Raw genomic sequence first — 17,345 nt, 5'->3', positions numbered from 1 at the left:
GGTCTCTCAAATACACTAAAGTAATTCTGAATATTGTTTAATCTTTATTTGAGAATTCAGAAGGATCTGCAGAGATCATAGCTGTCTACTATACATATACCTAAGTGTTAGAAATTTGATGCTAGACAAAAATAGTATAAGAACCAGCATGATGATGGACTAGCAAGTAGAAATGGATATACAAATTCAGACTTTTTAATATTTCAAATCACATAATACTTAATATTAATGACATAAATTATGAGTGAACACAAAGCCTGGTGTGCACAAAAATCAGCTGAAAGTAATAGGAAAGAACTCTGTTTTATATGCTTGCTCAATGTTTTGAGAAAAAGCTAGGATCCCATGCGAGTTTGTATGTCTATAAATTTGTTTCTCTTCTAAACTGCATTTAAATGAAATAAAAGAAGAAAGAAAAACAATTAATAAGCTTTGTGGGTAGGTCTATACCACTTACATACATTCTAGGGGAGAACGTAGACAAAGTTTTTGCAACCGTAAGAGATGCTTAGAGGAAAATTAAATCACTGAGTGATGCCAAGACTGATTATCTTACTGCACTTTAAAAGCAAGAGATTGCAGTCTGTGAGTCCAAAGTGGTTTCATATGAACTGCCACAGTTGTGGTTTATGCTTGAAACTATAACCTGTCAAATTAGAAGCAGGCAAGGCCTATGCTCTTAATGGCTCCACTTTCTACCGTCTATAGTTATGTCTACAAGTTCAGCACTTTCATTCAGCTAAACTCTGTTATTTGGATGAGTAGAATCTCAAAACTATTCTTTTTTACCTTGGTTAGAGAAGAGTTTAGTTACGATATAAAGCTTAGAGAAGCTACCAATCGAATTTTTATTATATACACGATAATTTCATCGTAACTATTTTTATCAACTATTGATATATTTTATTATCCTGGTTACCACTACGTAATACATGATACAACGACAGGAAAGAGGTACATAAACGGCATAAGCTCCCCAGCTTTTTCTACCCTGCATTTCCAGACATTTTATTGACTTGAACTTGTACCTGACTGACTCATCATTTTTCCAGGCCTACAGTAGCCTGCTATTATGAGCTTAGTGTTACAACACGCTCCATTTCTTCTCTTCTCCTTGATTGTGGAATGCCCTTCTGGGCAATGGGCTTGGTTGACAGAGATTTTCCCATCAAAATTGAAAAGCTGCTTGTTCAATTTTACTAATGTTTTATATAGAGTCTTTCCTTAATGACTCTTTCTTCATGCCCATTTGTATAATATAAAAATATTTTTAAAATAAAGCATAAACATTATTTTCTCTCCGTGTAATGCATCATAACTGAAACCATGCCACTAAACAATCATATCCTGTTTAGGCCATAATGACATCAGAAATATATGTTTATCATCTGCATTGGACAACTTAGCATGTTTTTGGCCCAAGGCGAAGTTGAACTAAAACCATTTGCAGTCGTCCCAAACCAAGATAACCACACATTTCTGAGGTAATTGATACCTAAGAAGAACATTGCCTTTTAGATCACAGTTCAGGATCTAAGCATACTAATTCTTTAAAGAAGATTGTTAAGGTTTACAAAGCATGTATGTCTATTGGACTTCCTCCAAAATTTAACATGAAATAATTACATTTTTAGCATGCACAGAGACTATGATAAAGCGGGCACTTAATGCAATCTTTTGGAGTTCTGAAATTATCTCTTGCTTAATTTAAAGAGAAGGGGGAAACGGAGATTTTTTTTTTTACATGTAAAAGTACAATAAGAACGATAAGAATAATGCCTTGTATTTTGGCATTCCAATAGAAGGCATTCCAATAAAATCAATCATGATTTTTATTTTTCTAAAGTATTTAAGGAAACAATTTTATGAATAGATAGCTGAGGTAAATAGAAGACATACTTTTGTATTCATTGTTAAAACATGTCCAGGGAATCCAAACCTATGTCATTAACTTTGTGTTACAGTGACAGAAAGCATGTAATTGCCCTGGATACTACCTTAGCTAGTGAGTCTGACCATAGCCTACAATTGCAGCCTGAAAAATACTTCTTCTTGCTATACGACAACAGAAATGCAGTGAAGAATTACTTAAGCCCACAAAGATAACTGGATGATTTGAACAAAAAAAAAAGTAAATATTTAATTATCAGTTAGCTTTTAAGGAGTAAAATAACATTAGTAAAAGTAAGATCCAGAAGGAAGCTGAGGGAAACCTACTGACATTCAAGGAGAAAACAGAGAGACAAAAAACTGAAGTTGTTTCTCAAAGTCAGCTCTGAAGGCAGAATCTGACACCCTCCCCAGGCTACTGCACTGCACAGTGCTGCCTTCAGACATGAAAACACCGACTTAGGCATTCCAGAAAACATTTAAGGAACACAGTAACAGAATCGCATAGCATTGACACTAAAATGGTTATTCTACTACTGTAAAAAGGCAAGAATGTACGATACCTCCATTCTTTCTTGTTTAACGTCATCAATTTCATCATCTTCAAACATTGCCAAGAGTTCTCCTGTCTGGTCAATGGAGTTGAAAAAGTCTTGAGCGATTTTTTGTCTTTTGTTTGAATTATTACTGCCACCTGATTTGTCTGCATGAAGATAAGAAAAAAAAATTATTTAATAGGTTTACATCAGCACCAATAATTACATGTATTGAATACTGAATGTGAAATTTAGAATTGGAATTCTCTCAAAAAGGGGAATCTCTGCATCCAAAACAAAAGTGTCTTATAGAATTAAATCTTTTATTCATCTCGTAAGACTGAGAGAATAAAACCAAATTATCAATTACCACAATTAGTGTGAATGGACTGATTAAAATTCTTAAAAAAAAAGAAAAGAAAGAAAGGCTCTCAGATTTAGAAAAAGAATCCTGCTATGGCAGGCCTAATTAAGAAACTAAATAAAAACAAAGACAAAAAGTCATCAGGACTGAGATAAATTAAAGGAAGAGAATATTATATACATTACTGTATACATTATATATATACGAAAAGATGAGATCTTATTCTTTTTCTCTTAAGAGATAAAACTACCACACTTATTTAAAAGTTAAACATAATTCCGAGAAAATTATTGCAAAAGGTTGGGAAGGAATGTAATACTGTAATAGGTAATTAATGCAGCTTACTACATAAAAAATTCATTGTGAATTAGTGAGTGAGCAAGAACTAGATCCTAATGTGATAAATTACATGCTCATATACCAAATAAAGACAACCCAAACATCTTAGAGTGAGATCATCCAATTTTTCACCATTAAGTATGATGTTAGCTGTGAGTTTTTCATAGATGGTTGTCTTGGTTAGTTTCAGCTGGTACAATAAATATACCATAGACTGGATGGCTAAAAAAACCAAATATTTATTTCTCATAGCTCTGGAGGCTGAGAAGTCCAACACCAGGTGCTGGTAGACCTTTTGTCTGATGAGGGCCTGCTTCCTGGTGTGTTTATGGCCGTCTTCTTGTATCCTCACAAGGCGGAGAGCAGAGAGTGAAAGCAAGCTGTCATTTCTTCTTAGAAGGGCACTAATCCATTCACAAAGGCTCCTCCTCATGACTTAATTATTTTCCAAAGACTTTACCTTAACATATCATCACACTTGGAGATTAGGTTTCAACATATGAATGTTAGGGGGGACACAAGCATTCAGTTCATAGCAATGACCTTAGTCAGACAGAAAGTCCCTTTCTCTTCCCAGTTTGTTGAGTGTGCTTTCATGAAAGACTTCTGGATTTTTTTTTAAATGATTTTTCTAAACTTATTGTGATAATCATGTGAGTTTTGTCCTTTATTCTATTAATAGGATGTATTACACAAATTGTTTTCTAATTTTAAACCAATCTTCGTTTCCTGGGATAGATCCCACTTGGTCATGGTGCATAATGCTTTTAGATGTTGCTGGATTTGGTTTACTAGTATTCTGTTGAGGAAATTTACATCTATATTCACAAAGATATTAGCCTGCAGTTTGGTTTTTCTTGTGATGTCTCTGTCTGGATTTCTTATCAGGGTAATACTGGCCTTGCAGAATTGGGAAAGGATTAATATTGATTTTTAAATATTTGGTATACTTTATCAGTGAAGTCTTCTGGGCATGGGTTTTTCTTGGGGGAAAGTTTTAAAATTACTAATTCAAACTCAAAGCCATACGTCTACTAAGATTTTCTATTCTTGATGCAGTTTCAGTAGTTTTTTTCTTTTTAGGACAGTAAATATCTACAGAATTGGTAATATTAACCATCTTATTTACTATGTCTGTTTCTTTTCATTTCGTTTTGTAATTTGAGTAACCATCTTGTGTCACTCCTTATTCCAATAAAGCTTTGTTACTACCCATCTCACTTACGTTGCTATTGTCAAATATATTACATATCTATTATGTTATAGACCCAACATTATACTTATAGATATTGTTTTATACGATTGTTTTTAAATCAGGGAAGGGAAGAAAGGAAAATAAATATAAAAGTATATTGTCTCATGTTTACCTACATAATTATCTTTACAGGTGCTCTTTTGTGTGTGTGGGGGGGTATGGATTCAAATTATTGTCTGGTGTAACTTGCTTTCAGCCTGAAGAACCTCCTTCAGCATTTTTAATATGGGTTTGCTAGCAAGAAATCCCCTCAGCTTTTGTTTATCCAGCAATATCTTTATTTTGCTTTCATTGTTGAAAGATAGTTTTGCTGAATATGTTTGTTGGCTGACATTTTTTTCTTTTAGGTCTTTGAATATGTAATCCTACTGCTACTTGACCTATACTGTAATGAGAATCAGCTTTTACTAATATTGTTGGGGTTCTGTTGCACGTGCTGAGGTGCTTTTCTCTTTTGGCTTTCTTGGTTTTCTCTTTCTCTTTGTTTTTCAACGTATCTACTAGAACATATCTGAATGTGACTCTTTATCCTACTTGGAGTTTGCTAAGCTGTTTGAACGTGTAGATGAATAGTTTTCATCAAAGTTGGGAAGTTTTCAATCATTATTTCTTTAAATATTTTTTTCTGCTCCTTTTCTTATTTCCTTTCCTTTTGGTAGTCCCATTATGCATATATTGGTTCAGTTAAGGGTATCTCATATTTATCTGAAATTCTTTGAATTTTCCTTCATTCTTTTTTCTTTGTTCTCCAGCTTGCATAACCTTTAACATTCTGTCTTCCAGTTCACTGATTTTCTTCTTCTGTCAATTCAAAGTTACTATTGAGACCTTGTATTGAATTTTTCATCTCATTCATTGTATTTTTCAATTCTAACTCCAGCATTTCCATTTGTTTTTTTTTTATAGTTTCTATATCTTAATTGATATTCTCTATTTTGTGAGATACTGTAATCATACCTTCATTTTGTTCTTTAAACACGGTTTCCTTTAGTTCTTTGAACATATTTATGATAGGTACTTTGAAGTTTTTGTCTGCTGAGTCCAACATCTGGGTCATTTGTGTTGTTTCCTTCCCATACACACCTGTTTCTTTGCATACGTAGTATTTTGTTGTTGCTGTTGAAAATGGATGTTTTAGGTAATATATTGTAGCAGATTTAGATAAAAATTCCCTCCCCTTTTGGGGGCTTGTAGTCATTGTGTGCTTTTTAATTTAGTGACTTGGCTGGACTAGTTCAATAAAATCTCTTCCCCTTGCAGTGCGCAGACTCAGATGTTGCTCCTCAGAGGGCACAGCCTTGAGCATGCGAAGAGTCACGTTAGTTACCAGGGATGACTGTGATTTTAGTCAGGTTCTCTTTGGCTGTCACTTTTCCTGATCACTCCACTACGTTTCTGGCTGGTCTGACTCTACTGATATCACATACAGCTGTTAGTTCCCACTAATTGCTGGCTGACTGCTCTACTGTTTTTTATAATACTCTTGGGCATAAATTGCTCCAGAGTCAGACTGATTTAAATAATGTTGGGCTCCTTTGCAGAGTCAAGGTATTGATAGATTTTAAATTTTGCTCTGAACCCAGGAGGACTTCTTATCTGCCTTTCCTTTGTTACCTGTATTAAACTTTTAGCTGATACATTGGTTTTGCTTGTTGTTACTAGTATCAGGAAGCCACCAGTTTCCTCTTACTTGCTCACCACCAGGGTCTCCATTGTTTTTCACATGCTCTGTTTCAAATAGTCAGTCCCCTTTAGGAGGGCTACAGAGATGTTATTAAGTCCTGCCTCTCACTCTGGGCTGAACCTGTGCACCACTGTACTGGAGGCGGGGTTGGGAAACAATCAGCTTCTCCTGTAAAGACCCTCCCAGATCTAAAAGTGGGGATTTGGTCAGGAATGGTAACCCCTTGTCTTCTAGGTTTGTCCCTTTAGGTGTGAATCGTTACTCCCTGTGAGAGAGCTAGGGTGGGGACAATGAGGGTCCAGTAGTCTCAGGCTGTCATGTCTGAGGTACAGCTTCCCCATGAATAGAGGACGAGAAGAAGCTCCAATCCATTCAGTTGCGCCTGTCTAGAGCTTCTGCAACATGGAGCCAGAGGAATGAGAGAGGCTGAACTCCTTTCCCTCCTGGGGTGAAACTGTTGCCCTAGACTGGGAGCTGGAAAAGCAGGTACCCAGTGTTCTTGGTCATACTTGTCCAGAGTAAAACTTCTATCATATTGGAGTAGCAGCAGGGGAGGGAAGGAGACAGGTGATGGAAGTAGGTCACAGCTCAGATGCAAAAGTTTCTCACTGTTCTCAATAAGATTGAGTACATTTTTTTAAAACGTGTTTCTTTATTTGCTGTGTGCCCTTAGGATAATTTTTAAAGACTTAAACTATAATTAATTTTTTTTTTCACCAGCCAAATGTGTTTCACCGGGAAAAGAGTCTACCACACTCCTCATATGACTATTATACAAGGCCCTTGTCAGCATGAGATGTATTTTACCTAAATATTCTATTTATATATTGTATCAACTACTTAAAAATTTTATGTAAGACACAAAATTAGAAAATTTAAATGAAGAGGAGAGATTTGAAATAAATAAGGAGGAGAGGACAGCAAACTGTAATGATGGTGTTAGTACAACTGAATACCAGTCTCACCACTCTGAGCTTCCTGGTGTTCAAAGAATGGTATTAACAGCTATCATTTATTCATTGGCAGGACTGTATCAGGTGCTTTTCATAAATTATGTTGAACTCTCATAATAACTCCACATGGTAAGTTGTATAATTTCTGACTTATAAATGAGACAACTGACCCTCATATAGAGAGAAAGCAGAAGATAGGGACTGATTAAAATTCAGGTCTATTTTGTTCCAAATCTATATTCTTCACGCTCTATATAAAAGACAGCATTTAAATTAATCTGGAGAACTATTTTCCAGGGATTAAATTCTATGAGAATTTTAGGAATATTAAATAGGCAACCCTGATTAAACATTTGATCAGATTTTTTTTTCTTTTGGCATGACTATTACACTTGCTGATTTGTTGAGGGTAAATGAAAGTAACTAGTTCTCTTTCAAAGTTTGTTGACGCCTCATTTGGTTTTGAGTAGTTTTCTGGGATTTTTCTTAATCCTGCAAAGTTTGTTTAGCTACATTATCAATAACACCATTATGCAGTGACTGTATTCAGTACAAAAATGTATGAGTTACCTTAAAAAACACAACATACAATTGACCCTTGAACAATGTGACGGTTAGAGGCACCAACCCCTGCAGAGACAAAAATCTATGTATAACTTTTGACTCCCCCAAAACTTAACTACTAATACCCTACTGTTGACTGGAATCCTATTAATACCATAAATAGCTGATTAACACATATTTTGTATATTATATGTATTACTTACAGTATTCTTACAATAAAGTAAACTAGAGAAAGAAAATGTTACTAACAAAATCATTAAGTAAGAGAAAAATACATTTACAGTATTTATTGAAAAGAACTGTGTATTAGTGGACCCATGCAGTTCAAACCTGTAATGTTCAAGGGCCAACTGTATTTATTTTGATTCAATAAGCAGTATTTAGTATAATAATTATCTATTTTCAGTTTAGCACTATTAGATTCTGCAACATTAATATTTTTCTAAAGTGGGGAATTGAGTTAGAATATCAGATTAAGGAAAAATTTCTCCTCTGTTAGGCTATTTATAAGTTTTCAAACAGCATATAAATAACACACCTAAATGAGGTGGCTTTACATCATAAAAACATATCAGATACATTTATAATAAATTAACAAAAACCCATATGTATTAATTTCAAAGATATAAGAGTTCTGGCTCTCTACATCCACAACAGAAAAATTCTGCTTGCTAAAATCAATTATGTTTTGATTCAAGACAATGTTCTTAATTTCGTGATATCCTGATGCAAAGCAGGTCATATTATAAAAAGAAGAAACCTGAAATACCAGATTATTTTTAAGTCACATTAAGACACCCAAGATTTAGCTACCAACTAAATAAATATTTGGCTAATTTCTAACCTACATTCTTTAACAAGAGTACACAGACTCTACTCTGATGGGAATACATACATCATACATACATCATACATACATCATACATACATCATACATTGCATAGATGCGTGGAGTATTGTACACGCATCATTGTTTTAGCTCAGTGTTTTGTTCAGATTACCTTCCAGGAGATCATCGTCGTCTATGCCTTTGACAATCTTTGATTTGTAGTCGCGGAAAAACATGTACTTTAGCAGTCGTCTAAGTTTTTTCTATGAAAAATATGAAATAAATAAGAAACCTTATACATATATTCACTTCACTGATTAAAAAGTACTATAAGTAAATTTAATAAGTTTGTAACACAAGGTAATGGCAGAAAGTACAGCAATTCTCACCTAATACTATGTAATAAAAAATGTAGTCATCAAATAAAACATGAGCTGAAACACAAGCATTTTTAAAATCACTTTTCATTTGTAAGTATCTCAATGCTCCAGAATCATAATTATCTTTATTTTTTGGTCTTATAAACAGTTTTACATTCTCTCTGAAGATTGTGATAAATATCACACTCTCCATACTAAGCTGACTATACTGGATTTATGGAATTTTGTACACATTCAAGACCCAATTTCATTTTAAAAATGATTCATAAACAATCTAGACAAGGAGTTTATAACAATTGCGTTAAAAAGCCACAAACTCTCTTTTTTATTGTTTTTTATTTTTTGAGAAACTTTTATTTAGAAGAGTTGGTTTATGGTTTGTAGTTTTGGAAAACATTCTGTAATCTGAGAAACATTTTTATGAAATCAAAGCTGATTAATCATGGTTGGACATTAATGATGGTTTTCTTTAGTTTTATTAGCAGACCATAATACTGCTCAACTCTAAAAGTAACTAATAATACTTTGTAATTTGTTGTGTGCTTACACTTAGAATGTGTTATTACTGGTTCCTGACCTTCAATCAATTATGTTTTGATTCAAGACAATGTTCTCTTCTTCAGGTTTAAGATTCCTAATAATAGCTGAAACCTATTGCATTTTACAAAGCTCTTTTTTACTTGATATTTTCAATAGCCCTGAGATATAGACAACTATAATCTCCCCTTAATATATAGGGAAATTGAGGTTAGAAATAGTCTTAGCAGCGTCAGAAGTAGAACATAACCTTTGAAGCTCAGTTTCTTCATTGACAAAGCAAAGTACCTACCTTACAGGACTATTTTGAGGAATAAATACACTGCCTAGTGTAACATGTAAAACATAGTAGGCAGTTAATAAATATTGCTTTAATATAAACTGGAATTATTAAGGTCTTCTTGTACCCTTCTTTTCTCTTTGCTGATTCCATTCAGTACTTTAGATTTTACTTTGTCTTATATTACACCTATGTAAACTACTTTAAATTGTTTTGAACAAGGCAGCATATAAATAAAATTATTATTTTGAGGAGAAAGATGAGAACAATGGCTACTCTCGTACTACGACTGTTCTTGGTTGCTAAAAAGATTCTGGTAAAGAGACCTTCTGGAGAATAGAAAGGCATTGTCGATTAGTGTACATTCCTGAAGTTTCAATATGACTTAAAAATTTAAAGTCCCCAAAAGGAAAGAAAATGTGTCAATGTGTACTATTTTTTTTGTGCTAGCCTCTTTATGTCTGTCAGTGAAAAAGAAAAACTGGGGGCATTCATTCTGTAAAGCACTGATGCTAATTCCAAGTGTTCCTCCCAGGTTTCATAAAGAATCTTATCAGCCCTGGGTCCTCATTTCTGCCAAGAGCACTTTCAGGCTGCTTGCTCACAGCACCAGGGGTGTATAATGCCTTTTTCTCCTTAGTCCTCCAACTACACCGATGTCAGTAACTCCTGTATTATCTTACTATTCGCTATCTCTCTGAGTTTTTCCTCCCTATCCACTTCCAGAACCATCACAGTAATCATATTTTGCCTTGATTACTCAACCAGCATCCTGCTTAGTTCCTTTGCATTTGCTCCATGTAATTGCATGAGTCTTACCCCAGGCAGAAACCTCTACTTCAACAAATCCTACAGCCTCTCCATTTAATCATACAGCTTTAAAATGATGTGAGTCTTAAAATGCTTCTCCAACTATGTAGAAAATCATACAGGTTTTCTAAACCAGATTATAGCTTCTTAAAAGTTAAGATATTTCTTTGCTCTTCATACTATCTAAGAATTAATGAACTAAAAATTAATAAAATGTAATGGTAGACTGGTCAGGTAAAGTCTGTAGATCTCTGAATGCCATTGTATAAGGAAGAGAAAATAATTGATCCAATTTAATCTACCTTCAATCAATCAGAATGCAAGTTTTACAGATATAAAGTGACTCGATATTAGAAACAATGTTAACAAGGTTATCCAAAAAGTAAGATGGGATGGCTTTTGATAAAAAACAAAACAAAACAAAACAAAAAAAACAACAGAAAAGAAACAGAACCACAAGGATACAAAAAATGGTGTTAGAGAAATTGGTTAAGTATAATTAAAAGGCCAGGAAAACCAATGGAAAAATGAAAAATGCAACATTAGGAACTAAGTGTTGTTTGCTGACTTGTGATAGTTATCTACTATAGCACACTGTGGTTATTCATTTAGTTTTTTTAACATGTAACTTTTAGATGAAACTCTTATGAAAAACAAGTAAAATTTTATAAAATATTTTCAACTAGCTACTCATGGAAGATAGTTATGGCAAAATTAAACATGTAAATAAATACCAGCTTAGATATTTTAATACCAGAGTTCAAAGAATAAGAAAGATAGATCTTTAATATGTATATATATATATATCCTCTACATTATGGTATATACTTATGCTATTGGAATATTCATCTTGATCGATTTGCTATTTCTTATAACTTAGTGTCACAGAATAACCTTTGTATTTCAAGTTAAAAAAATTACTCTATGAAAGCCTGTAATACCGTATAAAATTAGAAGAAAAATAAATATGCCACTCAGTTTTAACTATCTCATTCATCAAAACAGTCAATATTCAATAAATATTATGTAGCAATGAAAATGCCTAAATAGATATTTAAGGATAAGTGAGAATTAGTTATCAGCATAATTTTACATAAGTGCCCTTGCCCATGTCAAAAAAAAAATTAATTCTCTTGTAAACCATTTTATTGTGCAAACTATGAAGACTAAAACATCACTTCAATAGTTATGATTCCAATTTGAAAGCTGTATAACCAGGATACACAGTTTCCTTATGTAAGTGTAATTAAGCACCAAACATGGCAGTTTAATACAATGAAATAGTTTTATATTACCTTATCTTTGCGCATCAAAAACAGAAGATCTTCGGCAGATATTACCCTTGCTCCCCGAAGTTGTGAAACTTCAGCTGCTTGCTGTAACTAACAACAAAGGAAATTTAGGAATTTTTCTCAATAGTCTAAATTAAATATACTACAGTCGTGATGTCTCAAGAGAGAAAAATAGAATAAGAGTTAAAAACTTTTGGGAATAATCCAGCAATCACATTAATGCTTTTAAAAGTAAAATGTCTTATGTTTTAAGGTATAAAAAAAATGCAATTAAATTAACTTATAAGCCCACCTGTAACTGATACAATAAACAGAAATCCTTGATTTCTTTCATGCAAAAGAAAAATCATGTGCAGCTTCCAGAAATGCATTAATGCACCTGAAAATAATTTTATGAAATTTTATCCTCACATCCATGTGAGCAATGGTTTCACTCAGTATCACTAGTTGAATAAGTATATTATTAATCTGAGCTCCCATGCTGGTATGATTTGAAATAGGCCCATTCAGAACTTTAAAAGATCAACAAAAACAGTAGCTGTTTCTAATATCCAAAGGAAAAAAAATAGTTTTAGTTTTGGCAAGTCTTCAGTGGGCAAAGGCTTCAGTCCATAAATCATAATATGGGACTGCATTAATTTCTTTCCACACTAATCACATGCACACAAAAAGTTAACTGTATCTGGAATGCACAACACAAAACATACTGCGTGAAAAGTTAGATTCCCCCTGAAATATTCATCTGGGTCTTTATATCTACAAAGTTGAGAGTTTTCTGGAATTCAGAAGTCCTAGAAACACAATCTTACTTGAAAATGACCTAGAAAATAAAAGAATGTGAAAGATGATAGTTCTATTTTTTGGCACAGGCAAAATCAGTTTCTTATTTTGATTAGTTGGAAGAAACATAAAATACATCCAGCTGAAAAAAAGAAAGATGCTGGAGAAAACACTACAAAAATGTGCCTGTAACGTCTTCCAAACTTGATCAAACTATGGTGATTGCACCAAAGCAACTCTATCCAATATTATAAAAATATTTACATATAAAAACTGTTCCTGAATGCATCCTTCTTTGAAAGGAATAAATCTACCACATATTACTGAGAACTAATCTTTTAAAAGTGACACACTGTTATCTTAACAATTATAAGAAATCAAATAGTGCATTTGTACTATAGAAATCCTGCTTGAATGTTTAAGCGATTTTGCTAAGTAAGCTTCAAACCTTGTCTAAATACACAGACTACAAAATAGACTACAAACTCCCTATGTGTCAGCCTTACCACTGAATTTCCTGGATACTGGTGGTTGGTATATAAACATAATTCTACCTAAATATAGAAATTTAAATTTAACTGTGAACCATTTAAAAAGAAATCTTAGAGGAAAGGTTTTAAAAAGATGATGTATCTACCAAGAAAGAACCAAGTTTTCAGCACGAAAAATTCGAACACATTTTTTTCGAAAAACTGGAAGAATATCAGGGAAGTACGTATACACGTGCTTTTCCCCCCAAATATAAACATTTCTATCACAGACTAAACTACATACAATCAGTATGGAGAAAATATGGGCTCAGTATCCATTTGTCTGCACACATATAGAGAATCAGGAAGAAGCAACGTCAAGTAACTATTTTCTTCAATGAAGGATGGTGATGATTTGAAAACTGTAAAGTACTATGCAGATATATGTAATTTTACTCATGTTAGGAAGAATCAGGATGAGTATATATCCCTAAATAGTTTTCCCAGTTAGTCAACTTTTTACCCACACTACATATAATCTGTATTTATAACATTCTCAAAAATGTCAGTTTACAACACATTCACTAGGTAAAAGAAGAGAGAATGAAAAATAAAAACATAGAAGAGTTAGACTTTTTTAAGTGGCTTTTCAAAACCAGGACCCAAGTACTGTAGAGATCTGGTATTTATGTCATGGTAATGTTGTCATAATTATCAGGAACACTTTCGTTTACATCTGGCCGATTTACTAACTTCCTCACCTAACTGAGGATCCTACTAGCAGGAGTACCACTGGTACTCACTCACACACCTGGACTCCCATGGAGAGAATGCTCAGGACTAACATTGATCACTGTGTTAGGTCACCACGCTCATCTGGCCCTGATGTGTCCCATGCTCCAAATTTCTCTCTCCCAAACACTGACCTCCACTTCTTTACTGAGCAAAGAGAGCAACTTTATTAGCTAATTACAGTGATCACACACACTAACGTATGTCTGACTTGTTGGCTTACTTCCAGAAATATTTCTCTACATCTACTAGAAAGAGTGAACAACACAAGCTTAAAAAACAGGAGAGCAGCTTGGCAGTGCAGTTCCACAGCATGCTGAGCTCAGGACTGGTACATGTGATGAGAAAACAATATTAGAACCAGAAAACCAAAATTCAAAATATTCCTCATACCTCAGTGCTTAAAAAAAAAGTTGACTCTGTATTCTAAAAAAAAATCCCTCAATTTCTTAATCCTTGAAAATAAATGGAAGTTATAATTTCTGGCAATAATTAAAATAACATAAAATAATGGTACATTTTACAATTTTTATTACAATAAAAGCAGTTTGCATTTAATTGCATTATAAAATATGCAAGAAATGATAAAGCAGAGAAATATGTTAAGACTAATCAATAGTTCAATGAGTATACAAAGCTAATTTTCAAAACTATATGGATTAAGATATAGTAATAGTAACTTTACAGAGATTTATTTGTAATTTAGTAAAATAATTTGCTAAGACATTATTATTCTACCACAACAGCAACTCACTTACAACATTTGTTTTTTGTGATAAGTATTATTTCTATTCTTTAAGGTAAACTAAAAATAATATACTTGTAATAACTATTTAAAAGACAAGAATTTCCCCTAGCATATTAACATTCATCACGTTTACATTTTAATATTTTATGATACTCCCTTTGGAGAATGAGGATTAAGAGATGCACTTTAAATTTTACATGTCATCTTAAATAACACCTTTGATTCCCACAAATAAATATCTTCTCAGTTTCTCAGTGCTGTCAATGACTCTCGTACTGAAACTCAATTTTTTTTCTCTATTATATTTTAATCAACTTCTGTTGATTTTGTTGTTTGTTTTAATCTGCTCAGGGTCTTGAATTTGCTCTCTACTTCCACAGCATTTATCCTAATCTAGGTCTTTGGGGCTTTTTGATTACTGGTTTCTAAATGTCAGTGTCTCCATATTGCAATGCATCCTAGATGTAAGTGCTCAAATGATCTTCCTCAAATATAATGTCCACAATTCTTGTTCTAGGATCTATGATAATGCACTATTACTTAACTTCAATGTGGTCTTTAAAGCCTGACTAACTCATAGATTTTCCCCTATACATTCATTCTCAGAATCTTCCTTGTTTTTCTCTCATATTGTTCTACATGTCAGCTCCAATAATTTCAGGTTTATCTTTATGCCTTTATGTACTTTTGATGATTAATTTTCTTGTGTCAACTTGACCGGGCCATAGGGTTACCAGACATTTGGTCAAACATTACTTTAGTGTGATTTTGAGGGTGTTTCTGGATGAGGTTAATATTTGAATCCATAGATTGAGTAAAGCAGATCATCCCCCCTAATGTGGGTGGGCCTCAACCAATCAGGTGAAGAACTGAATACAGCTATGAGGCACTGAATGGTGGGGCTACATTCTGAGAAACGCATTGTTCCAATGTTCATTGAAGCTCTATTTATGATGGCCAAGACATAGAAACAACCAAAGTGTCCTTCGACAGATGAATGGATAGAGAAGTTGTGGTATATACACACAATGGAATATTATTCTGCCATAAGAAAAGATGAAATAGTGCCATTTGCGACAACATGGATAGATCTTGAGAGTGTAATGCTAATTGAAGTAAGTCAGACAGAAAAAGTAGAGAATCATATGATTTCACTAATATGTGGTATATAAAATTGAAAACAACAAAAGAACAGGAAAAACAAAGAAAACTCACAGACACAGACAACAGTTTAGTGGTCACCAGAGGGTAAGGAGGGATGGGGTGATATATGACGGTAAAGGGGATCAAATATATGGTGATGGAAGGAGAACTGACTCTGGGTGGTGAACACACAATGAGTTATATATAGATGATGTATTACAGAATTGTACAGCTGAAATCTACGTAACTTAGCTAACAATTGTCACCCCAGTAAAGTTTAATTAAAAAAGAAATGCATTGTTATGCAATTTGGGCATTGTGTTAACATCAGAGTGCACTCACACAAGGCTAGATGGCAGAGCCTACTAAACATCTACAATGTATGCATATCCTATTATTGCTTCTAGGGTACAAGCCTATACAGCACGTTACTGTACAAAACATGAGATTAAACCAAGCGCAAGAGAACATGAAGCAATTAAGAGACTCAATTAACACAAGCCGTATGAAGCTCCTGTCGGGATAACATGGCATACCGTTTTACGGTAAACTTTTTTTTTTTATTTATAAGGAGAAAGAATACACTCTAAAATAACGATTAAAAGTATAGCAAACACGAAACAGTACCATAGTCATTTACTATTATTATCAAGTATTACACACCGTATACAATAGTATGTTCTATACTTTGACACAGCTGGCAGCACACGTTTGTATAGGAATACGTTGTAAAGGAATACGTTTGTATTCCTTAGTATAACCACAAACACATGAGTAATGTGTTGCGCTATGATGTTACAACGTCAGTGGGTGATAGGAATTTTTCAGGTCCATTATAATCTTATGGGACCACAGAATTTAGGATTTCTCAGACTCCATAATCATGTGAGCTAATTCCATATAATTAATCCATCCACTCATCAACCCCTCCATCCATCCACACATACACACGTATCCTATTGGTTTTGTTTTTCTGGAGAACCCTAATATAGTACTTTACTCCAATTATGAGAAATTCTTGATTCTTTGTGGAATGTAGCACTTTCTTCTTTAAAATATAGGCTTCAAAATAACTGTCTCAAAGAAAGAAGATCTATAATTATCTTCATACAACACACTGTTTATTATTTAACCTCAGCACAGAACTTAAGAGGTGTGATCAAACAATAAGGTGAAAGTTTAAGTAAAAATAAATTCATTACAGCAAAAGACACATTGCTATTAATCCCCCTCAGAATACTCCCCTTAGCTTCAAATACACTCATTCCATTGTTCTTGCCACTTTCTGAAATAGTCCTGGAAATCCTCTTTTGTGAGTGTCTTTAGTTGCACTGTCATGGCTGCCTCGACGTCCTGAATCATTTTGACTTTGGGGAAGAGCCAGAAGTCACATGGTGCCAGATCCAGTGAATAAGGTGCATGAGGACACACTGTAATGTTTTTATTTGGCAGAAATTGCTGTACCAGAAGTGATGTGTGACACGGAGCATTGTCATGATGGAGGATGATTGATGGCACACTTTAAAACACACTTTCTCTGAACCATAGCTCACACCTGACTGACTGCAGCAAACAAGTTGAAACTTGTCACACACCGTTACTGAGGTTTGATGGGTCCTTTCACATATTGAAGATCCCTGCCTTTCCGTTGGATGGCACTTGGCAGCAGCATTCACCATATTTGCTGATCACAATGGAA

General features: G+C 33.8%; 1 protein-coding gene across 12 annotated transcripts in view; it reads right to left on the bottom strand.

The window, feature by feature from the left end:
* The window catches only part of SUPT3H (SPT3 homolog, SAGA and STAGA complex component), a 469,983-nt gene that overhangs the window by 149,001 nt on the left and 303,637 nt on the right, over nucleotides 1-17,345 (bottom strand). For all 12 annotated transcript variants that reach the window (XM_081036769.1, XM_081036765.1, XM_081036768.1 and 9 more), the window contains 3 exons: nucleotides 11,717-11,803; nucleotides 8,587-8,677; nucleotides 2,454-2,593 (listed from right to left, as the gene is read on the bottom strand). In XM_081036769.1, coding sequence (XP_080892895.1) covers nucleotides 2,454-2,593; nucleotides 8,587-8,677; nucleotides 11,717-11,803 — 318 coding nt within the window. The remainder of the gene's footprint in view (nucleotides 1-2,453; nucleotides 2,594-8,586; nucleotides 8,678-11,716; nucleotides 11,804-17,345) is intronic.

This window comes from Rhinolophus hipposideros (assembly GCF_964194185.1).
Source record: "Rhinolophus hipposideros genome assembly, chromosome: 3".
NCBI lineage: Eukaryota > Metazoa > Chordata > Mammalia > Chiroptera > Rhinolophidae > Rhinolophus > Rhinolophus hipposideros.
This window is presented reverse-complemented; position numbering and strand designations above follow the sequence as displayed.